Source organism: Indicator indicator, chromosome 3 (assembly GCF_027791375.1).
Source record: "Indicator indicator isolate 239-I01 chromosome 3, UM_Iind_1.1, whole genome shotgun sequence".
NCBI lineage: Eukaryota > Metazoa > Chordata > Aves > Piciformes > Indicatoridae > Indicator > Indicator indicator.
The window spans coordinates 8,938,814-8,966,373 of NC_072012.1; the positions used below are offsets into that span (position 1 = coordinate 8,938,814).

At 39.6% G+C, this 27,560-nt stretch overlaps 1 protein-coding gene across 2 annotated transcripts in view; it reads right to left on the reverse strand.

Annotated features, from left to right (window-relative positions):
• Positions 1-1,690: 1,690 nt before the first annotated feature.
• The window catches only part of PHF21B (PHD finger protein 21B), a 170,328-nt gene continuing 144,458 nt past the window's right edge, over positions 1,691-27,560 (reverse strand). For both annotated transcript variants that reach the window (XM_054399740.1, XM_054399739.1), the window contains 9 exons: positions 27,180-27,302; positions 20,379-20,430; positions 14,841-14,917; positions 11,650-11,704; positions 7,702-7,724; positions 6,212-6,370; positions 5,114-5,189; positions 4,098-4,201; positions 1,691-1,915 (listed from right to left, as the gene is read on the reverse strand). In XM_054399740.1, coding sequence (XP_054255715.1) covers positions 1,691-1,915; positions 4,098-4,201; positions 5,114-5,189; positions 6,212-6,370; positions 7,702-7,724; positions 11,650-11,704; positions 14,841-14,917; positions 20,379-20,430; positions 27,180-27,302 — 894 coding nt within the window. The remainder of the gene's footprint in view (positions 1,916-4,097; positions 4,202-5,113; positions 5,190-6,211; positions 6,371-7,701; positions 7,725-11,649; positions 11,705-14,840; positions 14,918-20,378; positions 20,431-27,179; positions 27,303-27,560) is intronic.

The following is a 27,560-nucleotide window of genomic DNA, read 5'->3' on the forward strand; positions in this document are numbered from 1 at the left end:
GAGAGACCAGCCTTGTCTCGTGCTCTGGCGGGTCCTTGCTTTCTGTAAGGACCTGTCTGTTGTGCTATTGTCAGAGAACTCATAGAAGACAGAGCTGATGGCATCTGGGGGGGTGGGGGGTGTGTGTGTGAGGTGTTGAGAACCACTGGATTGCCCATCACTACCTTCCCGGGCAGGTCGCAGGGTGACAAGGTGGGGCTTGGGGTCAGCCAGACCCTTGAAGTATCAGGAAGACTAGCTAGTGACACAAGCAGGTGCACTGGGATTTTTCTCAGGCTAATGCTAAACACTTCCCAAATGTGCTAAAAATCCAACAAAGTATTAAAAAGGAATCAAGTTTCCAAAAAAAAAAAAAAAAAACAACCCACAAAAAAACAACCTAAAACCCAAACAAAACCAAACAAACTCCAAGAAACCCTTTATATTTTTCATGACCTGTCCTTTCCCTGGAAGTCTTGATAGTGTCTGGTATGAGAAACAACCCCTTGAGGCTTTTTTTTTTCCTGTACCACTTCAGCAGATTTTTCTGCAAGCAAAAAAAGAACCATAATAATAGAAAAACAAAACCAAAAAAAAAAAATTAATCACATTACATACTTTAACAATAAAAACACAGTACAAAAATGTAAAGTTATCTTCTTTTTTTTTGGCATATTATCTGTACTGGCAAGAAACAAACCCCAGAATATTTATTTCCTTTTTTCTCTCTTTTTTCTTAAAAAAAAAAAAAAAACACCACCTCTAAAAATAACAAAACAAGAAAAAAAAAAACCCCAAAATAATCGCTCTCTCAAACAAACAACAAAAAAAAAAAAAAGTGAAACCCAACCTGCCAAAGATATTCACTATTATGGTTTATGCTAACTCTTGCACAAAAAAAAAACCCTCCATGAGAAAAATACACTGATAGCAAAATAAGTAAAAAGGACCTGCAAAAAAGTAAGGAGTTTTACAGTCATCCTTCTTTTAAATACTTCGGAACGTATATACAGAAGCATCAGCATGAAAATACTTCAATATTTTACTAGAAATGCTAGCTTCATACAGTTTCTTTATTTAAATATCTGCAATTCTCAACTCTAATAGTACTGGAAAAAAAAATTTTTTTTTTTTTTGATCTTTATTTCAAGGCTCTGTGAGTGTCCGTGACGGGTCAGAACAGCCCCATCTCCAGGTCACCTGAATCAACGGGGCCAACTTTGTTCCTCTGGTAAGAATTCATCTCTACTGCTAAGTAGGTTCTGGTTATCTCACCAATTTCCCTCCCACGCATAGCTTTCAGCCCAAACTACTTCTCAACTAGCTCACTAAGTCTTTGCATTGAAAATCTTCACCTTTAAAGCAGAACTGGAAACCTGTCTGCTCCCTGCAAAAGGATATTCCACTTCCTATCAGCCATACTTTTCCTGCTCATCCTCAGTTGTAAATACATTAAGGCCAACATAACAACAACAAAAAAAAAATCTCTTAAGCACTGAAGGTCTTGGCAAATACAAAACCGCAGCACAACCCGCTCCGTGGGAACCTGCTGCCACAGTGACCTACAAACTGGACCAATTGGTTTGCAAGGTTCTATGAGTATCAAAACTGAGACTGCTCCTTCTCTCTCCTTTGTCTCAGGTTAATCTCTCCTCTGCTCCTGTGTATAAAGTTTTTTCCCCGTTCCTTCCTTCACATGCCGCCGACGCTGTCAGTTGTTACCCTGTGATTGCTGCAAGGCTTTGTGCATGGCAGCAGAGGCAGGGGAGGGTTTGATCCAGGGGACAGTTAGCAGGGAGGAGGTGGTGGTGGTCGTCATGGTAACCTGAATCATCTGCTCGTTTTGTATCAGTCTAATGAGGGTTTTGAGACGTTCCAGTGATGACTGAGTCCCTTTCTGCTGGGCCAACAGGCTGGTTTTTAGCTCTAAGCATTTCTGTCAAGAGAAGGGGAAAGAGAAGAGAAGACTGAGAATACATTCAAATTGGTGTCAAACATATCTTGAAACATCCTTTTGTGTCTTGAGTGAACATTCTGATCAAATTAAGTCTATCCTCCTTTGGGGATAGCAAAACCACAGCTTAACGAATGGAATAATCACTGATGGTGCACACACTGCAGCAGCTAAGGTAACAATATTCATCCCAGTCCAAATACATTCAGAGGACATTTCCTACCTCTTCCTGTAAACAGCCTGGCAGTAATGCTTTCTACACTCCAACAAGATTATTGGCATGGGATTGTAACAGCTGTATTACTGGAAAGTACTCGAGGCATCAGTGAGGTCTCTAAATCCTACCACAAGGCATTGTTAAACACCATTGCATCACCATGATGCATTTTGTATGTGCCACACGTTTTAGGGACTCAGCACTGTGAGGATGATCTCTCTAGTCATGACATCAATATCCTTCTGACAGAACACTTGACCTAAGACACCACTGTTGTACCACTGCAGTCACAAGAAAGCCTTTTTCATGACCAAACTGCACCCCCCACAGTCACTTGAAACATTGCATACAAGCCTACATGAAAACAAGCATGAACCAAACTGAAGCATCCCTACTCTCTCTCTTCTTCAAAAAGAGGTAAGGAAGAATCAGTAGTTCTCCTTTCCTTCCCCAACTGTATACTGCTGCAGCTAACATCCCATCCTTCATGCTATCAACTGACCTGCAAGGGACTAAGTGACACACCTGTGGAAGAGTGCACTCTTTAATGTACATCTCTCTCAAGGCAAACACCAGAAATGAAATTGCTCTGTGCCAGAACGCCTTTAGTTGCTTCTTTGCTCCAATAAACTTAATCTTATCACCTCACAGTACTATTTAAATAAGAAAGTGTTGTCCCCTGAATGAGCCTGATCCTGCAGAGATAGAAACCTTACTGACTTTGACAGCCCTGCCATACACGTGGCAGCTCACTGTACCTCCAGATGTTTTTTTCTGAATTCTTCATCCCACTGCCGTCTCCTATCTACCAAAGATATTCTGTACCCCAGAGTCACCTCTTCATACATACATGTTTCCATTAGTGCTGATGGTGGCTGTACACACAGGGAACATTCCCCACTGTGATGTCTTTTAATAAGTTACTGGCTTTCCTTCCACTCTGTTTTAAATGTGATTAATATTTTAACACGTCTCCTCTGGATAAACGTTGTGTTAAAACAAATAGTGACCAGTTACTCCTGCTGCTGCCCCTTTGATTTTTCCAGGGTAAGGAAGTTTCAAATATTTATTGAGACTGCCATGAAAGCTAACAGCTACCCCTGAAGAGTGGCCTTGAGGTGAGGTATCCCCAGATAAGTTCCTTCAGCCACGAAGGATAGGAGCTACAGATTTGAACTCATCCCATTCGTTATTGCCAGAGACAGGTCCTCATACCATGGTATGTGTGGGAGGCATCTCCAGCCAGCATTTAGCTTTGAAACAAGTTTATGGAGAACTCATTTCCAGTCACAAAGGGACTGTTAGAATGTTCAGCTTCCAAGAGAAATAAAGATGGTGATTTCTACCTATTAAAGAGTGTTGAGTTTATTACGGACAAGCAGCTACCACTGGAGGACGTGCTTCTGATGAAACTTTTAACCTGGAGAATGGGAAGTGACTTAAAATCACTAGGTACAGCTGGCTATGGCACTACTAGGAAGGCAGCCATGACTGCTGGGGTTGTGGGGAAGAAGGATGGTTGTGTGCAACAAGAATTTCATAAGGAAAAATTTTTTCACTGTGAGGGTGATAGAGCACTGGAACAGGCTGCCCAGAGAGGTTGTAGAATGTCCTTCTCTGGGGACATTCAAAACCTGCTTGGATGCATTCCTGTGTGACCTGCTCTAGCTGATCCTGCACTGGCAGGGGGGGTGGATCTTTCAAGGTCCCTTCCAACCCCCAACGTTCTGTGATTCTGTGATTGCTCCTCCTCAGCCTACCAAAGCAGCTTGCTTTTGTGTAAAAAGTAAATCCATGTGGTTTTCCTCAAAGAGAGAAACACATTCACACTTGAACACCTGTAGCTTAAAATCATTTTCTAGCCACAAAATATCCATTTTTTTCAGGCATAAATTCTTGATAAACATCTCTGCAGGAGATTCTGTGTCCCCAGTTCAGGTGTCCTACCTTCACTGCATTGTTGAGAAGTCGATCTTTTTCTTCTAACTGTCTGTGCTCACTCTTCAGCTCGCTGCTTCTCTTTAATAACTTTCGCTTCTCTTCTTCTTTGACTGTGGAACAGTAAGATTAAAGATGGAGAAGTTAAAAAAGGCCATACAGCCAAACCATGTGCTTGACAACAAAAGGCAGAAGCAGGGATTTTAAATGGTGAGTTTCAGGTCTTGTTAACCTTTTGGTAGCAGGTACACCCAAATAAATCTGCAGTTTGTGCTTGCATGTGTCTATGTGAACAGCTAGCACACAGCACAACCCAAAAGCTACAGCACATGTTTGGGATGAATTAAAATTAATCCTTCACCACATGTGGTTCTGGAGGTCTCCAAGAAAGAGGTGAATGGTATTTAACAGCAGGTGAGTCCTCTGGACCAGCAATAGTTAGTGACCCTGGCTGAAAAGCACAATCACAACAGGTCCAAACCTCTATGAAACTACGTGCAAATACGGCCCGTTGTAAGAGTGAATAGGGAATGAAAAGAAAGAGTCATGGTGAATGCACAAATATCTAATGACTGTGATACCAAGTAATACCAAAGCAATTAGGAGCTGATACTGCTGTAGCATCTGAGACAATAGTTGGGCATTGTGCTACATAGCCAACTACATGGCTCAGTCTATAGCCTGACTGTGTCTCTGCCTCTCAGCCTGGTATGTTTCTGCCTCAAACCCCCATTTTCAACCCTGTTGTCAGGAAGCACCATTTGAATGATAGCCTCCTCTACAAAATGAGGTTCCAGAGATATAAATCTTAGCTTCCTTAAAGAGAGAGGAGAGCGAAGGAGCAGACTGAGGGGGAGAGAAAGTGACCTGCTGTTCCCAGTCACAGCCCCTTATGGCTCTCTGCTTAATGCCATTGTATCTGGTAGCATTTCATCATTATATGCATGAAAGTGCTATGAACGACGCAAATGGCAGCACCAGTCATGAGCTGGGAATCCCTTGTCAACAGCTGTGTTAATCCCTACCTGTTTTATGAGTAACATACGAGTGAACAATAGCCAGAGTTCCAGTCCATGGCACGTTATCATCTTTCTTTAACACCTGTAAGCCCAGGAAACAATAAAAAGTTAGGACTCCACAAAGACCCACATTAATGTTTTTCTTCCTCCAGCCTCAAAGCTCTGCAGGACCAGATGTAGGGTCCCTGTCTCAGAATTCACAAGCTGAAAAATAACAAGAGAATAATTTGAGCAGCCATCTCCATTGGGGCTTACTCCTTTACACATCACTATGAACAGCTATGACAGTGCTAAAAGGGGGTTACAAATCCTCTGCTTCTTGTTGCTGTGGCCAGAAGACATTCTTCAGCCCTTGACAAGCAGGCTTGCACAGTGTCAGGAGTGTTGTCTACTCCATACAGAAGAAATTTCTGGTCCATATGAAAACATGACAGTGGGGATCTAATCCTGGGCTGCCCTGCTCTCTGCTGCACACTAGAACTTCCCCTTGACATTTTCAAAGGAGCATAACAGTGATCTCAAAGCTAAACACAATGAACTCTAAGGCACAAAAGCTAAGCCTCCACTCTATATTTTAGTGACACTGTACTGTTTCAGTAATTTTTCTCCTGTTCATGCAATCAGCATTATTCACAGCAAGCAGACAAATTAGCATTTCTGACATGACTGTGATCAATAGTTGTGTGTAATAAACACGATTTAAAGAAGAGGAAATGTTCTCACAGCTTTCAGATCCTCTAGTTAACAGTGTCTCTTTCTGACACTGTCTCCCTCATTATAAGATTTACATTACTTCTCTGGCAACCCTACATGCTGGTGGCTTTGCAGTGAAGAAGGGAACCAAAATGAAGAGACATTTTAAAGGGGCAGATCTCTACAGATGCAATTACAGGGAAGCTAAGGCACTCAGTGTATGTTCTAACTCTAGGTCAATGAAAATACCAGAAACAAATGCTGCAGAACTGTACTAAAAGCCTCTCAGCATTACTTTAGCTAATGCAGTCTCCTAAGCTGCGACCATAGGTTAGATCATTTTTGTGGTACACCAATTTGAGGTTTCTCCCACTTTCTTTTTTTTGGTGTGAAGTGCTCCACGCAGCTTACCTTTTGTTGGCACTTTGGACAGACCCAAACCCCTTTGGGGGCAGTTTTGAGGGGTGGATCCAAGCAGTTGAGGTGATATGCTCTGGGACACGTGCCACAGGGCTGCAAGTTAACGCCACGCTTGCAAGCAGTGCAGTGTTCATCATGGTGGATCTCATTCTGCAAGAGAAGAGGGAAGGCTTGGGTAAAGGCAACCCATTGAGAACTTCTCTCTCTACAATATTCAAAGTCTCTCCTGGAGCAGACAAGTTCATTCAAACACAAAAATGACTCTGGCTGCTGTAGAAGACAACAGAAATAATGGTGTACAATTGCAAAAAATACAAATAAACAAGCCAGAAGCAAGTTCCAGAAATTGAAACAAATAAAACACTAAACCCCAACTAATCAAACACAGGAGGGAGTTGATTAATATAGCCAGCTTCTGATGCAGGAACTGTTACACTTGATTTTGATGAAGATCACCCCAACACATGTATCATCACACACAACTCTTCATTCTGAAGTCAATGTGTTGATCACTTGTCCTTAAGTCCAAAGCAGAAGAAAGCAAGCAAACAACAGACTCTGGGGTTTATGTCCACTGCCTAAAAAAGCAGCTAGAAAACCAGCATGCTCAAGGACCACCTTTTGCTAGGTACCCTCTTACGTGAGCTCCTCTAGAGGGCTCCTCTCTCTCTCTCTTTCCCCCCTGTCACTGATTGTTCCTTCTTCAGACTTGCTCTGACAATCTTTCTTCAACAAGACTGATTAGTACTTTGTCTAAAGCAATATACAAAATGAACTGAGACTCGTCAACAAAGTTAAAATGTCATGTAGTAAATTACTGTGTTAATCTGGTAGCAATGTTAATTACTCTTTGTATAATTAAGTGCATTTTAATAAAGGAGATACTGATTTTGAAACTCTCATGGCTTGTGGTTCATTATAAAAAAACCCTAAATTTTCCTGGTGCTTTTCTAGGAAGTAGGACAATAATCCTGTACCTTTGTTAATTCCAAAAGCAGATTTTCATTTCTATGGATATTAATTATAATGTTTCAGGACAGTTTAAGTCAGGCTTGTATCTTGAATGCCAACTCAAACCTGTCAAAAAAATCATTCTCCAAAATACTACTCTTTAGAAATCACCTGCTCAAAAAGGCTTCATTTTAACCTAAATTTAAAGAGATTTAATCTAGAATTTAATCTAGAATGGCTACTGATTTTTCTTAGAAGTTTTGTTAAAACCACAAATCTGGGCTAGCAATTTCTCAATCGTTGGATTCTACAAAGGGATTTAAACTCAAACCTTGCACATGAAAGCCCAAGAGTTCATTCATCTCTTTGAAATTCTAACTTCAAAGTTCAAAGACTTAGTTAAGTGGGAAATGTTTCACTCAAGCAGTATGAAAGGCAAAGAGAATTTTGTACGAGTATGGAAACTACAATAATCAGAAGCAAGCACGGTGATGAAAAAGACACTAGGAATATAATTTTGCTACACATACCTTCCAGAATGGATCCTCATTTGCTAGCATATGAAAGATGGGCAGAGAACAGATTAGTGGGAAATACATTGCTGCAGTGAATATGCTAGTTCTCAGCTATGGGAGGAATTTTAGTCAAGCTGTGACACAGGAGATTACAACCTTGCCAGAATGAAGGCAGGCAGGAAAGAATGCACCAGCACTCAATGCAACTGGCATTTGAGATTTTAAAATTTACATGACAGGAATCTCATATCCAAAGGTCTAAGCTAAAATGTCATAGTAGGAGAAGCACATTCCATTTCCAATTTTCAGAAATTTTCCTGCAGAGCTCCTTTCCACATGCTAGTAGTCTAAAAGTCTTTCTTAAGGACTTCAGCCTGCTGGGAGATGAACAGTCTGGCCCTGAACCAGCAAGGCACTTAAGCAGGCGTTTAACTTGGGAGTATGAAATTGGTGCCACTGACTTACTGTTAAACACACGTTTGAATATCCAGCTGATTCATAGCCAAAGTGGTCAGCTACTTGTAGGACTGCGCTTTATGTAATCATCAACTCTTTATCACCAAACTACTCCCACCCAAAACACTCAAGATTTTCTTTTGATGAGCCTAGTCTGCAGTGATTGCATTCACAGCCTGCTAAGAACAGTACCCATCACAGCTCACTGGAAAGCAGGACAAGCACTTTGAAGAAATATTTGTGAAATTCATCACACTTGGGTCCAAAAATAAAAAGCCAGAAATTTTTAACAGCTTTATGGAAACCACACTGTGCCATCTAATTTCTGTTGCCAATTTGCAAGAGGCTGGTGCACACTTACTGTCTCACTCAAAAACAGATGATGGAAAAGCCTTTATTTGGATTAAAGTGGACACAACCACACTGACATCTCTGTCCTTCTGTCCTTCTTCAGCTCCCTCTCTGATCACAATGGGAATATAGCTGTCCCAGTGTCATCTCTCATATACAGACCAACTTGGGAGTTGCTTCCTGCTGTTAGGCATTAATTTTATAGGCTGATGCATGTAGGCTTGTGAAGATGTAGACACATTCAGGCCTCACTCTCAGGTAGAAAGAGGAACATAAGATTGAAGGAACAGCAGCATCTAAGGTAGACCAAAGGCTTTATTATAAAGCCCAGGTTCTTTCCTAATAGCATCCAGTGCTGCCACACACGCACAGGATGCAAGAACAAGGCAAGCACAGAGTAAATTTGTCTACTCCAGAACTGTCCTTCTAGAGAACAGCAGTTTGTGGGCTTCCATAACCTGGAGTTTGCACCTTCTGGTTTTTTTCATATTTAACAGCCTTAGGCAGATTTTTTTTTTCCCTTCCATAGATTTGTCTACTTTTCCCAACAATTTAGCATCCTTCAGAAATTACTTCCATAATAATCACAGATTTATACAATCTGTAGATGTCACTTCATATACACAAATACACACGTAGAGATCCACCACAATATGGCACCACATTTACTCAGGGGATATAAATGTTACTCAGATAAACAGAGCCTTGATAATTGAAGAGTCTTTCTACCCATGATACGGTGTCAGGGGATGTGACCTCATTTCAGGTAAAACATTTTCAGCTAAATGAATCCCGATTAATTGACATTTTGCTCCAAATTTACAAGAATTGTTCTCTATTTCTGGAAGTGACAGCTGTTTCTGGTATTTCATATGGATTTTGGTTTTGGTTTTTTGGGGGTTTATTTTAGTTTGCTTATTTCTCTTTTCAGCCCACTTTTATTATAAAGCTTTAAACATAATTTAAAACATGTCTCCTTCTGCCTCCTAGCTGATGAAAAAAAAAAACAACAAACAACCAAAGACAAGTTTTCTAAAGGGGTGTTTTTTAAGAGAAACAGCAGTCAGCTCTGCACTGAAGGTGGACAACTACATCACTGCAGTGCCGAACTGTCTGGGGTAGCATCTGTCTTCAGCATCTGCCTTCAGTTCAGAGCTTGCACAGCATCTAGCACAAGAGTGCCCTGGTGCACACAGCTGACAAATTCCTACAAATGTGCTGAGTTCTTCTACAAAGGAGTCCAGCTTAAAATTGTCAGAATATGCAGAATCCCAGCACAGGTTTACTCAAAGATACAAGACTTGAAGAGGGGTTAAGGTTTAGATAGGATATCAGGAAAAATTTCTTTCCTGAAAGGGTGCTTAGGCATTGGAATGGGCTGCCCAGGGAGGTGGCTGAGTGACCATCCCTGGAGGTGTTAAAACTCATGCAGACTCAGGCACTTAGGGACATGGTTTAATGGCCATGGTGATGTTAGGTTGATGGCTGTATTCAATGATCTTAGAGGTCTTTTCCAACAATAATGATCCTGTGATTCTCTTCTATGATTAACAATTAAAGGTAGAGACTGCTGATTTTTGAGTGGCTCAGGGAGAGCTGCAACAGCAGAGTTCTGTCACTTGGCTACTTCCTTGCAAGTAAAATGGGAAGCATGGTGAAAATAAAGTCAGAGATACCAAAATCTAACTTGAATGAAATCCACCAAGGGCCCAACAGCACAGCCTGCTAACATTGCCATTCTCTCCTGTTTTTTTCCCCTGTGTGTTTACATAGGGAAAATAGGTGCTATGATAAGACAAATTATAATTTTAATTTTGATGATAAAACTAAGCCAGGAATAATGTTCTTTCCCCTGGCTCCTGCTAAGAGGCATGTTATCAGAGCTGTTTACTGTGTAATAACCTCTCTTGTTCTCTGAGACCCTATGTGTTAGAGGCATGGGGTAAGTAGGTCAATTGTCTGCATCAAGCACACGAAGTTTTGAAGGCAGAGAGAAGCACCACTGCATTTCAGATGGTGATCCTGTGGCACAGGAGTCCAAGGCAGAGCCAGAAAGGTGAATCCCAAGCACTAAACATGACACTTGATAGGGATATCAAGCAAACACTGAAAAACTGTCAAAACTTCACTTTCTAAATGAAATTGCTGCTGTAAATTCCCTTAATACTGATATAATATTTGGCTTAGAAAAACATCTCTCTTCCATTACCTCTAATGCACTACAGTAGAGTCTAAGTTACAAAGGAAACTAGGGAAAAGGACACAATTTGGTTATTGGTTTTCTCTCCTCTTCTGAAATGTAACTCAAGCTTCTTGCTTTCTCTCTTAAAATCCTGCATGGGCCTCACCTTGAGTATTAAACTATGCTCAGTGTTCTTCCTGTTGCATCTTCCAACTCTTGGCCTTCTCTGTATGTAGCACATTTGTCTTCACATGAGCTAATCATCATCATCCCCAAATGGCTTCTCTGAGTTGCTCATTCTCAAGGCCTTTACTATGAAATTGTCAGCATCTGAAGTTCTTATAAATACAAAATTGGAAGGCATCTTCAAGGCTATCAAATCTAGACTTATGGCTCCTGCTCCTGGAGTCAGACAAACTGCGTGGTTTTCAGACATTGTTTTTAAAGAAAAAGGTATGGCAAATTTCTAGCCCTTAAAGGCAGACAGCATTTCCCTAAAGCTGATGAAAAGAGGCAAACAAACAGCCCATAATACTAATTATTTTTTTAAAATCTTAATTTCACAGTATATATATTTTAAGCACTTGGGATTGGCAGCACTGCCTTCTTCAATCAACTGACTGAATCTCTCTGTGATGCTTACAATACTGGGGATTGGATTTTCACACTGGTATCAGAGACTTTGGATCTGTTCCTGCACAGTTTGACCTTTAGCCTTATCCTTCAATTGTTTTTGCAGGAAAACCCTCTATTTTCACTCCACACTAAAAAGTGCAGGGACCTTACACAAAGTAATGCCCTCTGGTAGCCTATCACAGTATATCAGAGGTTGGAAGGGACCTCAAGAGATCATCAGGTCCAACCCCCCCTGCCAGAGCCTAGCAGTAATTTGTATGAAATCCTACAATCCTACTACTATCAAATATTTAACATGCCATTAGAACAGCAGTATATTCATTTGAAAGTGTGCTTACCTCTTGTTGAAAGGAACAAGGGGTTATTCAAATAATTTGATGCAAGGCGTTTCCGCTACAAGGGAAAGAAACCAACCACAGTGTCACTGAAAAGTGCTCCGCTTGTCTCTTGCCATTTCATAGGCAAAATCTCTGTCACCCTCCCTCACACATCACCAGCTATCCAGATGCTAGTTCTGTGGCTTAGAATATTCATTGCTAACTCCAGAGAGCCACTGTTTACCTCTCTAACAATTCTTCACAGAGCAGCTGGATGTGCATTAGATTTTCCTAACAAGAGAGAAACGCAGATTTTGATTTTTAATGATTAGGTTGCAGGATATGTTGCAGAGGTAAGAGCAAGGCAACAGCAACTCCAAGCCTAGCAGATAACCAACCTTCAGAAGAGAAAACAGCAATAAATTGTTGCTGTGAGATAACATCTTTATTTGCCTACACAGACAAGGTGATGGACTTCCCACCTGCAGAAAAACATGATTACCTTTTCTGTGACACATGCCTACACTTCATAGGAATAGATTTTCCTTGCAAGCAATGCATTAGGGCCTGTTTCTGTTTCAGCAGTGCATGACCTTTAGGAGCTGTCAGTGATTTCAGTCTGCTGAGGTCACCAAAGATTTTCAAACTTACAGACACAGATCACTGGAAACCTGACTGAGATGTTTAACTAATTCAATGCAGCGCATTGCCAACTTGCCAGATGGTAAAAGCTCTTGGTCAGTGGCAAGCCATTGGCTTCTGTAACTGCCAATATAACCCATAATTGTTCCTCTGAGCCATCCAATACTTGTAGAGCAGAACTGGAAACAGTACCATTTTCCTCCATTAGATGTTGTTAGACTCTGCTTGGAGGAAAATTAGAGAGGGTTTTGCTAACGTATGATTTATTCTGTGGTGAGCATACTGTTCTCTTTTACACAGGTGCCTGCCAGTCTATCAATGAATTTTCAGTAGATGTTTCTTTCTTCAAAAAAATATCCAGCCTAAAACTTAACCCTTTCCTGTGGGGGAAAAATTAAAAAAAAAAAAAAAAAAGGAAAAAAAAAGCTACTGGTTTATTTTCTTTTCTTTTTACTTTTTACTTTTTGTAATAAAGAAAACAACTTTTCAAAGAAAAAGCACAACATTCAAGTGAAAATATAAGACCCTGCTAATGAAAGTTAACTACACATGCTGAGCTCCTGCCCTTTTGAGGGGTGTTGGCAAATAAAGTCTAATTTATATGCAATTTCAATTTAAACAATTATGAATTAAAGATCATTCAGTAGACTATCCATAAATTAAACAGCAGCCAAATGCCTGAAATGCCACAAAATACCTCAACTCACTGATGAGCAAATCAATCTGAGCAGCTAATTGATCAGGGAAAAAAACATCTGCTTCCATTTTCCTTGAGCAGCATTCCCCATGGTCACTACTTAATGACAGCTCCTAATGAGGACACAGCTGATCAGACACAGGACTCTTTCACAGACATTTCTTTCTCCATTCCATCTTTCATTTCAGGATATGTTTTTGAGAATAGATGTAATGAGAAGTACAAACTAGGGCTGCAGCAGGCCTCCTCCATCACCACCTTCATCCCTGCTCCAAGGTAACTTGAGTTTCTCACAAACATCCACCAGACTACAGCTACAAGGGTCTGATACATGGTAGAAAAGGTCTAAGAGAAGATACTACAGATTTAATGCTAGCAAGATGGAAGTTCCTATTGTGTTAAATACTGGACATATGGACATCAGTATTTGCTCAGAAAAGATGTCTTGAGCAAAGATGAGGAGTTCTGAGTAATACAAATGCCCAGAGCTGCTTTAAAATATAAAAATCTCCAATACTTTAAAAAAAATAAAAAGAACACTTAATCCTCTAAGCAGCTTGACTATGGTGGTGTGTTCCTTCTTAGCCTCATCTGTCTGCTGTCTGCCATCAAACACAGAAATCTGAAATGCTGCCATACCAAAAATTCTGCATCACTTGTTCCTAAGTAAAGAAAAACCACTTTCTTCAGCTTAAAGAACTCAGAACACACAGAAGTCTTGCTTAAGGGGGGAGCTGGCTGAATATCAGCTTCATTCCTGTAGGAAGTTCAAATAGTAAGCCCAAACTGTGGTGAAATTTTAAAGGCAGAAATATAATAAGCTGAAAAAATGCTGATATGTCAGTTCAGAAACAAACAATTCAGAAAAAGTTATGTTACTTAAATGCTGCTTTTACACCATGTTTGCAATCCAATACTATGCATGACCAAATTTTGCTAGGACTATAAGTGTAATAGCATAAGTGTAAAAGACAGCAGAGATTATTCAAAGCATTTTGGTTTTAATTAGGTATGATGATATTTATTATGCAGGCTTGTGTACCACCTGTAGAGCACACTGATTCTTAAACCAACAAACCTCCTTTATGAATGTCAGTAATAAAAAAGCAAAGCTCTCCATTCATTTTTTGGCACATAGAAAAAGGAAAGTAGCAATACAAGTTTGAGCCTCTCTGCTGAAAGAATTGGGGCTGCTCAGCCTGGAGAAGAGAAGGCTCCAGCAAGACCTTATGGCTACATTTCAGTGTCTGAAGGGGACCTACAGGAAGGCTGGGGAATGACTTTTTAGAAGGGCTTGTGCCAATAGGCTGAGGGGCAATGGTTTTAACCTGGAGCATGTTGGACATAAGGAAAAAGTTCTTTACAATGAAAGTGGTGAAATACTGGAACAGGTTACCCAGAGATGTGGTTGAAGCCCCATCCCTGGAGACGTTCAAGATCAGACTTGAGGTGGTCCTGGGCAGCCTGATCTAGTTGGAGGTGTCCCTGCTCGCTGCGGGGGGTTTGGATAAGATGACCTTTGAGGGTCCCTTCCAACCTGATGCAATCTGTGAATTTGTGAACATAAAGCAGCATTTCTGGTCTTCAGTTCTGACCTAAAGGGACTGTCTGCATGGGTGAAAAAGTAATTAGGTCCCATGTTAATTTAGTCCTTTTGGCCTTTATTAAAACTAATGAAGTTCAGTTTGAAGCAAGAGATGTTTTGGGGTGAAAACCTGTTGCTTAGCTACTGAGATGAGATCTTTCCTTTTGACATCAATACGTCTTTACAAGTAAATGCATTCATATATATTTTTTGTAAGAAGAAGCACTTAAACCTTTTATTCACAACAGTTAGAACTGTGTTTAAAAAAAAAAGCAAATGATAAAGTACCTCTGTTTCCAGGAGTCCACTATAGGCTGGGTTTGCTGTGCTTCTTCTCTTTCTTTCCTGACGCTTGCTCTGGATTTCTGTAACCATGGAAAGAAACATTAATTGTACATTTCTCATTCATCAGGGAAAAAATTAAATCTAACTTGTTAAGCAAGATGCTCTTACCCTCAACCCCTTGGGCTTTGTGTTCAGTTTGAGTTTATAAAGTATCATTGGCTTGCATCAGCATTGATATTTTCTGCAGTTCAAGGTTTGACATTAATAAGCTTTTCCTGGTAAGATTCAGAACACAGGGTTTTGGTTTTGTTTGTTTTTTTCCTTCCTTTAAGGTGGACTTCTGCTTCCCTACAACATTTTTATTAGGATCCCTTCAGACACATATTCAGCAAGTATCCACAAAGAGCTTTCAAAATACTATCAATGTCTGCTATTAACAAAAATGGAGCATTTAAATCACAGAATCACACAATTGTCAGGGTCGGAAGGGACCCCAAGGATCATCTAGTTCCAACCCCCCTGCCATGGGCAGGGACACTTTCCACTAGATCAGGTTGCTCAGAGCCACATCCAGCCTTAAAAACATCCAGGGATGAGGCTTCCACTGCCTCCTTGGACAACCTGTTCCTTGCAATGCATATTGGATGAAAGCAAGGAGATCCTTTCAAATTTAATTTACATTACTTTTCCTCTGTGGAGGTTAGAAAAACCATGGCTGAGACAGCATGGCTAGATTCAGTTCCAGCTAGGGCTTGATGATTTATCCATCCAAAAATATACAACATCACAATCTCAAACATGCCAGCTAACTGTGGCTGTGTACATGTATTTGTGCCACTGGAAGCAACAGTGCAAAGACAAGCACATCGAATTGCAGTCCTGTTCAGGAAAAGGATGAAACACAAGAGAACTCTTTTCAGCTACATGGTAACACCTATTCAAGACAGTATTTGCCAAGGGCATTAGCTATATACCTATTTCTGTAAAGGCAAAGTTTAGTCTGTGTGATGGTGATACCTCCATTCTGCCTAAGTAAAGCTCTCAGAATGAATGGAATTGGCACAGACACAAACTCCAGCCCAGAGCACCAGGAGCACACCCAACAGAAGCTCAGGACACTGGCACATTCTGCATCTTTCAGCAATATCTGAGATAAAGAGGTCTAGCTGAGAACCTCCTTAGCACCAGAAAACTGTCTTCAGGATATTGAGCACTACCTTTTACTTGCAAGCCAGCAGTAAGATAGAGTCAAGCTTTCAGGATGTTTATGATGTATTGGAACTGGATTTCCAACACATAGTACAGGTTTCCAGGCACCCTTTCCAAATGTTGATCACTCCCCCACAGTGTATAAGGGGCCATGTACCACTTTAAGAGTTGCTATAGTAAATGGCATTAGTATTGTCAGTAACATCTGGGACACGGTGTCCTCAGAGATGAGGCCAGTCCTTTGCATGGATGTAGTACTGCCTGTGTTGAGAGATAGTAATCTGAAACTTCAGTCACAAAGACTATTGGCCAAGCCACCACTCTTGGAGTTGTGGCTGTATCAGAAGGAACTGGATAGACAAGAAAAAAAAATGAAGAGCAACTACTTGCATTTTCTGGCTGCGTTTTCCCACTGGCACAGGAATGTCATCTCTCATGCTCAGAGGGTGTCTTCTCTAGGGCAAGTCAAAGCATAGAGGCAAAGCTGTATCCCATGTCTGCTATGAGCTATGGATATTCTGCCATGTGACTCAGGGAGCTATAGAGAATCTCACTATCAAGAAATCTGTGAGGTGAGTGATAAATGTCGTGGCTTCAACTGCTGCCAGCATCTTGCTAACATCCTTGGTGCTACCCAGACTCCAGACTGGAGGGTATTCTATGGGTAACAGTTCTGTCTCACTGTGAAAGTATTCCCTATGAAATCCTTGTCTGGGTATGCTGGAATCGCCATCCCAAAGCTTCCAGACCCTTTGCCATCCCTGTCCTCTAAAGCACAAAGTAAGTGCTAGATACCAATCCAGTAGCCTGCCACAGAAGCACCAGGTGGTTCTTTATATCAGCATCAGTTTTTGTAAGGGGAATGCTCTCAAGGCCAAAAGGTGACAGATATCACAACAGAGGAACCATGTGCTTCAGTGATGGCAAAGAAGTGGAGGAAGTAGCCCTCTGCTGGCATTTTACTTTGGTTTCAACACTGTGACATGGACCTGCGGTTCTTGAAGCTAGGCTCAGTAACCCACACCACATGGTGAGGGCTTGCCAGCATCTCAGCACCCTGTGGCAGTGTAGGAAAAAAGATGGAGTTAGGGCAGCCCAGTCTGAGCTTTTCAGAAGTGATCAGGGTGATACAAGATTGTGACTTTTCACTGGCCCAGAAAAAGAAACAGAGAATTCAACACAGCAGAGCTTTCTGTGTCTTTAACTGGGTTGAGTGTCTTCACAAGAGGACTGTGATGGATCTGTAGCTCTCTGCCCTTTTGGGTCCCAGGTTTAAGAGAGGATTTCTTCAGTACATGCTCTCACCAAGGCAACAGAAATATTTGATGGAGTCTGAATTACACATGAGGTAGATACCTGGAATGCAGCTTTGGAAGAGGCATCACTATGGTACAGAGATAAAAGCTGGCTGAGGGGAAAAGTAATAGCAGTGGGAATCGATGGAAATAAAGACAGAGTAATGAACTGAAATGGGTCTAGAGCTACTCTACCCTATGCAGCCATCAGGGAGGCAGAGCACAATGTTATTTATGGAAACTGTGAACGAAAAATATCCATGCTTGTGGCATAAGCAGTACCTACATCTAAGACACTATCTGTCAATAATCACATCAAAATAGTACACCAGCATGTGCTTTTGTTCTGTCTTTCATTACTTCTTGTTTCTGCTAAAAGGAATTGTCTGCATGTCAAAACAGGGCTTGATAAAGTAAAATAAATAATTTGTTTTGACTGATTAAAATATTCCAGTAACCTAGATGAAAATATTTCAGGGGTTTTATTTTGCTACAGTTAAGATAAGGGGTGAGCTTTTAGAATGGCATGAAGTAAAGAATCCTTTAAAGTTTTGCCTTCTATCTACTATCTTACTTTTTATTTAGACAATGGTAATGTTAAAAGATATTCTAATAGCCTATAAAAAGATATTTAATATGTTACAGGTCATGCACTGCATCTCAGAATTTAAACATTCTATTCTTTATTAATTTAAACAATATAACTCAAACATGAAAAAAAATACATCTGTGCTGTAATACATTTGACAGAGCTGAATAAATTAGCATTATGGTGGCTGCAAGGCTTCAATGAGCTGCTGCCCACATCAATAAATACTCTGTATGGCCATAGTATGAGGCCTGTAATGACAATTTTTCTTCAGGGAAAGCCACACCTTGCACAGTTTCAGTCAGTGGAATTGGTGGCTGTGTAGGTTTGCTGGTGAAAGGTCTGCAGCAGTTTTAGGCTGATGCCTAGGAAATTGTCCACAGATTGAGCAGAAGGTGGTAGAATGTATGCAAATTACCATTGGATGTAAAAGGGAAAATAATGATAAGGTCTAAATAATGCCATTGGTCTGATAACTAACAAAGTTAGTTGTATAAACTAACTCTTTCTTTGTTGTGGGTAAGTACTAACAAGCTACTCTCTGATCTTCTCTCTCTCTTTTTCCCTTATACAAGGGTGGGGGGAAAGGGAGTCAAGAGGGGGAAGCTGTTGATAGCCCCCTGGTTTTGTCCAGGGGAGTTCTTGTGTTGTTTATAAATTGTAAATGCATGTAAATATTGTATATTTTTTACATATTCATTGCATTTCATATTTCTAGACTTTAGACTGCTTGTAAACATAGCTTCACTTGCTTTCCAATTGAGCTGGTCTGGCAATTTTATTTTGAGGGTAATTTCAACTCACCACAAGGTCTCACACTCCTACTGGTAAAAGATGCCCCAGAGTTAGGCTCTGCAGAACAGAGCTCTTTTCCCAGTAAGGGGAAAGATAGTCCTTTGGATGTTAAGTGGGAAGCTGCTAGGCTGCTAGAGAAATCCATACAGAAGCAGATCACAACCCTTTACCACAAAATTAAGTAATAAAATGAAGAAAAGCAGTAATGCTGTGAATTAATGATACTGAGTGAATAAGCTTTTAATGACCCAATCTTAATACAGTTTAATTCCAAAGAAACGTGAAACAGAAATACATTAGAAGCACTAACCTAAACTGAACTGTGTAATGACCACTGCTCCCTGATAAATAGCAATGGCTGATAACCATGAATATGACTCAAATACTAAAATTCAGCATCTGAAAGCTATCAAGGTAGTTTTGACAGTTGTAATCACCGAGATTCATGAAGAAAAACCCTTTCCATAGTCAATAGCTCTTGGAGGGAGCCATTTATCTAAAGCTAGGAGGGATATAGAACGTGAATTTCTCTGGAAGAATTGATTCTGCAGGATGAGTATTGTAGCAGTTAGGTTCAAAATGTGCATCTCTGCACTTACTGTAGAGCAAACAGAGCAGAGCATTTTGAACACAGGCATTAAATCCACACAATTTATTGGTGCCAATGAAATAAAAGGGTAAAGAATTATTCAAAATTAGGCACTCCCTCTGCTGTAAGCACAATTTGTGTTTCAGCATCATTTCAAATGCTGTCCTCTTTTCCTCTGACAAAGAAAACAAGATCTATTCACTATCCTCACTTTTTGGATTACAAATCTTCTCCCAAAATTGCTGCAGCTTTTTAATTTCCATTTCAATCCATTACCATTAAGGGATTAAAAAGGCCAATGGCTTAAAGTTTCTTTAAACAGCTTTCAAATTCTCAGCCACTAGGATATTAAATTATTTTCCAGAATGCAGATTTAAAGAGTTTATGTGCAATATTTGGTTTGAACTCATATTCAGAAGCCTTGGAAGGCACGCTAACAACTCTCCCACAAAGCCATGATCAGACTCAAAGTTTTGTGGAGTTTTGGCTCAGTGCAGGGAAATGGAGGGAAGTAAATCATTGTGAGAGGTAGTCCTCTAACCTGCTTAAAATCTTGCCAGATAATCACAACTATTTTACCCATTATTCTCTGGAATTCCAGAGATGACTAACTCAAAAAATGAAAGTCCATCTCACAAGGGGAAAGAGGAGAAGACATGATTGCTACAGAAGAACTGAGTAAATGTCCTTGAATCTCACTGGTTCTTCAACCAGATCAGCAGTGGTGAGAGCCTCTGCAGGCATTTTGTTTCAGTATCATCCTCCAGTTGGTATATCCCTTAAAGGACCAGGATGACTGAGTGAGCCCAAATGTCAGCTTATGCCAAGCCTGCTGGTGCTGGCTACAGAACCAGTTCCCATGCCTGTTGAGCTGTGCAGTGGGATGGGAGGCAAAGCAAAGTAAGGTCACACAGGCTGAAAAGCATAATTGTGCATAAATAACATTTAACCTAATTTTTCCTTGCCCTTCAGAGGACAGAATCACCGGTTCCTCTTGGTTGTAGAGCCAAGAGAAAATATTTCACTAAAAAAAATGAACTGTAAAACAACATAGACCATCTTACCTTCCAAATGTTCTGTTGTAACCAGTCCTAATGCTACCATGAAGGCAATTTTCTAGGGGAAAAATAAGCAGGTATTAGATCTTGCATGAAAATAATCATGGTAGAAGTAAGTAAATAAATAAATCCAGCACTGACAGAAGAAATCTGGTAAAAGTCTTTAGAAATATACCTTATTTGAATGCATAGCAATATGCAGAATTTTAATTGGAGATTTACTTCAGATATATCTGGTCAGTCACATCCTACCTGTATGACTATATAAACTTGAAGCCAGGTCTGTGTGATTACTGATTTTATACAGGGCATGATCAAAATTCAATCAACTCAATTTCATAGCCTTAGCTGCTTTGTTACTCCACTCTTCAGAGAAGTAATTGTGGGGATTATTATTATTATTATTATTTATTATTATTATTATTACCATTCATACATGGCACTGCTTTTACTGGATGTGAGCAAACTGTATGAAGTAAAACAAGATATAATACACTTCAGCTGAACTTTACAACACTAAACAAGACATCTGAAGCATACTGAAAGTCCCTTTCCCCTCCAAAAAAAAAATTAAAAATTAAGAAATGTCTCTTCCCACCTTACAGAAAGAATATCACATGCATGTACTATGAAGTGGAACACTGATCCAGTGTTTACCCTTAACAGGGTGTGAACAAACATCTCCCACTGACACTGGTGAGCTTGCTTTGCAGTGAGGAATCTGACCTAAAATATCACTCACTAGTTTTGTACCCTATATAAGCACAAAACTCATCTTCATACTAACAACTCTTCAAACATGCCAATGTAGTAATAAGACAAGTAATAGAGTAGATTTTAAGTATTTTTTTCCAGTATTTTTTCATTGGGAAATTTTTCCTTGAGGAAAAAGTTTTTCTGAAGCTTTTATTCCATCTTTTTGATGGAAAACTGAAATTCTGCAGCCCAAACTGAACTGTCCCATTTGGTATTGCACCATATCTGCAGGACTGTGGGGCCTTAGGGATCTCTGCCTCTTTCTGCTGTGCCAAACAATCTCATTGGATCATGTCATCCAAGTTGTTGCATTTTCACAAGGTGTAAGTCAGCCTGACTACAAAACCCAAGCTATTAGGAAATACAAGCAAGCAAAACACACAATCCAAAGACCCTAGGACTAAATCTACACATAAAATGTGTAGAACCTGCTACACATAAAACATGTAGACTTTGGCCACACTGAAATACAGTGTTTAAGCTGTAGAAGGTAAAAACATTCTGTTTCAATCAAAGCATGTCAGGAGAACATTTCAACACTTTGAAGTCAAAATTTGTTTGACCTTCTTGTTCTATGAAAAGCCTTTTAATTGCCAAGTTTTGTGGAAAAAAAAAAACCCAATCACAACAACAACAAAACAAAAAACCCAACACTTTTCAATTCAGTTCAGGATAAAATCAACTAGTAAGTCACCAGAACTACAATCTCCTTTGCAATTCAGGCTTTCACACAGTGAAATGGGGAAAGCAAGCACATCCTCATTTTGTAAATGAGGAGTTAGGTGGGTTCTTCAAAACCTGAGGGTCAGGACTGGACACCTACTGGACCCTTTTATATAGGTGAAAATATCTCTATCAAACAGGTGAAATAATAACATCAGAAGACAGGAATTTCTTCTTTCCACAGTCTCCTAGTGAGTAATTCTCCCTCCACACCAAAAATTGGTGATGTCAGATCTCATCACTGGCAATTTAGATATATTCATGCTATATTTCTGCCTTCCATAACGGTGGTAATGACAAGCACATGTGTTCATTTGCATGTCAGACCTTGATTTCAATAACATTCACTCCTTATATGTCTAAAGTATCATCTAAGGCACAGTGGGGGCTCCATGCCTGAGGGGAAAGATGAATACTTGATCCAAGATCCATGGTGCAGATCTGAGAAGAAAATTAGTCACTTGAGTAGAATTACAAGCTTCACCTTACCCCCACCAAAAAGTAACTGTTTGGCAGGATATGGGTCGATGCTCTGAGCAGAAGTAATAACAACATTTAGGTATAGAATCAGAAAGCTGGAATGGTTGACATGCAATTGTATTTTCCCACTGGAGTGCAGAATGACTGCACTAACTGAAGGCCAAACTGCAGGGAGAGCACACATCTTCTGGCATGTAAACTATACCTGAATATTGGAATGCTTGCTAAACATTTTCCTCTCTTCATGGTAAAATTATTTCAATACATATCTATGTGCAAGTAGTGACAGCATATTTGCTTTGCATATAAAGAGCCTGCATAAATAGACATTACCTCATTGTTAAACACAGAAAGGCTTAGTTTTTATAGGTGCTTGAGAGATGGTTCCCTTTAAAAAGTCACAGTAGAGGCTGCAGGGTTTTTTTAAGAAGCATATTATATTAACAGCATATTTGGTTTATAGGTTTTGCTATTTCACACTCATGTAGTTCATTGAATTCAACTCAAAATACTACCATCTCTGCAATGTTTTTCTATAAAATATCACAGAGTCTGTTGTTTCTCCTCTGGGCAGGTATCCACAAAACTGAGGCTTCAGTTTCTGGAGATTTTCAATCCAGGCCTAACACTAGCATTTAGTTAACAATTGCAATGCATTTCTCTTGTTCTTCTCAGGTGGGATTAAAAGCCAGCCCTGGAAAACGCTGCCAGAAATATAAAATTTTACTAATAAGAGATTTTTTAAAATCAACAAGCTTTGGGCAGAATTCTGTTTCTTTCTGTGCTGAACTCAGGTCCTTTTAAGAAAAGATACAAAACAAAACAAACAAACAAAAAAAAAACCCCAAACTCCCAGACGCCTGCTCCTTAGCAGCAACTGCAGCTGCCTTGTGCAGTTCCTTCATTTCTTTGCAGAAGTCATCCTGGAGGAAGAAGGTCCATCACTTGACAGGCAGTTATTTGCCTTCATTCTCAGCAGAGCCCTGCTGACAGCAGGAAGCAGGTGGTGCAGTCCCCCAGACCCTCCTTAGCTCTGGAGGAACTGACCCATATTCCAGGAGAGGGCTCTGACTGCTGGCCCTGGGTGGTCAAGACATTCTTATTCTGCATCTGGGAAAACCACTCCCTAGTAAGGCATCCAGGCATCCTGGCTGCAAAACAGCAGACGCATGGAGGTTTGCTGTAGTTTAATGATGACGTAATTGGGAAAGCAAAAACCTTCAAATCTTTGGCTTATGCAAAAAGCATAAGGGGGCTGTGCCCAGGATCAGCTCCATGGCTTCCCAGGCTGAGCCAAGAACAAAAGACAGTAATGATCCTCTGTCTTTTCCCTTTGTGCAGGTATGCTCAGTAACTGAATATTCCTGACTACTGTTAAGTCACAGAACACAAAATCAACCGGGTTGGAAAAGACCTCAGAGATCATCAAGTCCAACCTATTACCCCATACCTAACACCTCCTGACAACTAAACCATGGCTCCAAGTGCCACATCCAGTCTGTTTATTCAACTTGTTAAATCCCAGTCTGTCATGACTAACATTTATGCAGAGACATACTGGAGTTCCTGCCTCAGTTTTGTGCTTTGAAGACAGATAGAGATGTGAAGTGCCTAGGGTGCTTATTTTCTTTTTAAAAATCTCATGGTAACTTTGTTAGTCTTTGCCTTAAATTTAATCATCTGTTTAGAAGCCACGAGTGCTTTCAGAAATGCACAGTATGTTGTGCTTTTTTAATTTTTTTTTTCATGAAGCAAAACAAAGATTTTTACAAGCCCATTTCATTTTGTAATTACATGTTCTATTTGTGTCATTACATGTATTTACACTAATTACACTGCTAGTTGCAATTACACTAATTGCATAAGTACATTATAATCTACTAAAGTTTATTTTCAAAGAACAAAAGAAATTAACTCTAGACCTACATATTTATGTCTGTGAAACAGATTTATGAAAAGAACTGTCATACTTAAGGGCATAGCTTCAGCATCCTATCCAGAAAACTGTGCTTGTCAAGCCTCTGTGGCAGTTTTAGGCTGATTGTGATGGAAATTTTCCACAGAGTAGAAAGTGGTAGAATGTAAATAAATTACCATTGGATGTAAAGGGAAAAGAATGATAAGGTCTTAATAATCCCATGGGTATGATAACTAACATAAGGTAAGTTGTATAAACTAACTCTTGCCCTTTTCAGCTTCTTCACTCTAGCAGATATTAGCTGGTTGCTTTTGCTGGCTTGCTGGCCTTGGCTGTGTTTCTTTGTTGTGGCTAACTACTAACAAGCTACTCTCTACTCTTCTCTCTCTCTTTTACCTTGTAGAGCAGGGGGGAAGGGAGTTGAGAGGGGGAAGCTGTTAGTAAGCCCCTGGCTTTGTCCAGGGGGGTTCTTTATAAATTGTTGTTCATAAATTTTAAAGACACGTAAGTACTGTATATTTGGTACATATTAATTGCATTTCATATTTCTAGATTTTAGTCTGCTTGTAAATATTGCCTCATTTGCTTCCAACTGAGCTGGTCTGGCAATTTTATTTTGGTGGTAATTTCAACCCACCACAACCTCCAGTATACACAGTAAGAACAAAGTTCTTGGTTACAAAAAAAGGTAGTCAGGGCATTCTAGTTAGCAATTTAATGAAAAGCACCAGAAAGCGTGCCTAGTCCAAAGGTCTCTTCCTGCAACTCTCTGGAAGATTTTTGCTCAATATTCTTTCTGTGAAGATAAATTATTGCAAAGCAAAACTGATGGTTTTCTCTAGAATTCAGGTTTTAAGCAGGCTCTGACAGCTTTTCTTCCCATAAGGCACTACACAATAAATAACAAGAGGACTCTACAGTCCCATGGTTCCGTAGCGATGAAGATTCATATAAGGGTCAGATTTTAAACTTGAGAGGCTTCCTAAATGTAGTTCTGAAGAGCTTCTGCATAAAGCTGTGATATTCTAGGGTAAAGCCACTATTTATCCTTAACACAATTTAAACTATATAAAACTCTTAAAACAGTAAACTACCACCCACATGCCTCAAGTAATATTATACATTTATATTGCAATCGTTCTCTTAAACCCACAGCTCCAAGGATGATTTTGTGCTATGCATTTATTACACTCACAAGGTTAAGATTTCACATGAGCTGAGCATTTCCACAATAGAAAGAGATTCACAGAATCACAGAGTGAGTTTGTATAACTTTTCAAATTGCTTCAGAAGTACACACAATCTAGTGTGAATATGTCTAGTCAAAACCCCGAACGCCTGCTAAAGAGAGCCTCTCCTTGTAGAGACATTTCCACAAGGACTTCTGATTTGTATTTTTAGTATACACTGCAAATAGAGTTCATGAAAGAGATTTACTCTTGCAACCTGCTTTCCACTCTCTTACTCAGTTTGAAGGATTTTAATGTAGTTCAGACTGGAAAAAAAAATCTGCGTACCTGTTGGAAGACATGTCCACAGTAAAGGGCAGAAACTGTACTGTTAACTACAATCTAAACATTGCAAGATTCATTCCAAAGAAGATGCAAAAGCTCATCTTAGAAAAGGAATGTTAATTCAACCTCCTAGACAGCCTGTAAACCTGATATTATATATTTGACAACATAAAAGGAAATATCTTATGCTTCACAAAAAATACAGCTATACCCACGCAAGGTGCCTAGATTATTATGAGACTTACAACTCATATTTTGTGTTACCAAAAGGTTTGAATGATGCAAACCAAATGAGTCAGAGCACCTCACTGCGTGCTCAGCTTGACTGGGTTTAAAGATGAGGAGTTGGCAGGATTATGAGCACAAGTGCAGTAATTGCATATGCATACAGAAAAATGTTTAGACTCGGCCCCCATAACTTCACCACTGTATAGTTCACTTATTAAAAACAAAAACAGAGAAAGAAAGAAAGAGAGGAAGAGAGGAAGAGAGGAAGAGAGGAAGAGAGAAAGAAAGAGAGGAAGAGAGGAAGAGAGAAAGAAAGAGAGAAAGAAAGAGAGAAAGAGAGAAAGAAAGAGAGAAAGAAAGAGAGAAAGAAAGAGAGAAAGAGATACAGAAAGAGAGAAAGAAAGAGAGAAAGAAAGAGAGAAAGAAAGAGAGAAAGAAAGAGAGAAAGAGGAAGAGAGGAAGAGAGAAAGAGGAAGAGAGGAAGAGGAAGAGAGGAAGAGAGAAAGAGGAAGAGAGGAAGAGAGAAAGAGGAAGAGAGGAAGAGAGGAAGAGAGAAAGAAAGAGAAAGAAAAAGAAAGAAAGGAAGAAAGGAAGAAAGAAAGAAAGAAAGAGAGAAAGAAAGAAAGAGAGAAAGAGAGAAAGAAAGAAAGAGAAAGAAAGAAAAAGAAAGAAAGAAAGAGAGAGAGAGAAAGAGAGAAAGAAAGAGAGAAAGAAAGAGAAAGAGAAAGAAAGAAAGAAAGAAAGAAAGAAAGAAAGAAAGAAAGAAAGAAAGAAAGAAAGAAAGAAAGAAAGAGAGAAAGAAAGAGAGAAAGAAAGAGAGAAAGAAAGAGAGAAAGAAAGAGAGAAAGAAAGAGAGAAAGAAAGAGAGAAAGAAAGAGAGAAAGAAAGAGAGAAAGAAAGAAAGAAAGAAAGAAAGAAAGAAAGAAAGAAAGAAAGAAAGAAAGAAAGAAAGAAGGAAAGAAAGAAAGAAAGAAAGAAAGAAAGAAAGAAAGAAAGAAAGAAAGAAAGAAAGAAAGAAAGAAAGAAAGAAAGAAAGAAAGAAAGAAAGAAAGAAAGAAAGAAAGAAAGAAAGAAAGAAAGAAAGAAAGAAAGAAAGAAAGAAAGAAAGAAAGAAAGAAAGAAAGAAAGAAAGAAAGAAAGAAAGAAAGAAAGAAAGAAAGAAAGAAAAAGAAAGAAAGAAAGGATCACCTCTGGATTTTCTTCCTTTTTCTTTTTGGTAGCAGGAGGTCCCTGAGCTGACTCTTCGGGAGGTTTCTTTGTCTCCACTTTACTTTCTGTCTGGGTTTGGACTTGAGGCTGAATAATGATAACCTAAAAGAGAATGTACAAATAAAAGAAGAAAATTCACTATATGCAACTTGATTTTTCAGCCTGAAACCTTTTATTCCTTTTTGAAGGGAGTTACTTGATACTCCTACAAACAATGAATGCAAATCAAAAGCCAAAAATATAAAAAACTGGACACCTAGGCTAGGCTTCTAAATGCATACTTACTTCTCTAAAAATTAACTTTTATTGATGCTTTACAAGCCTGCTGCAGTCTAAGGGAGCCACTTGATCAGTGCCTCT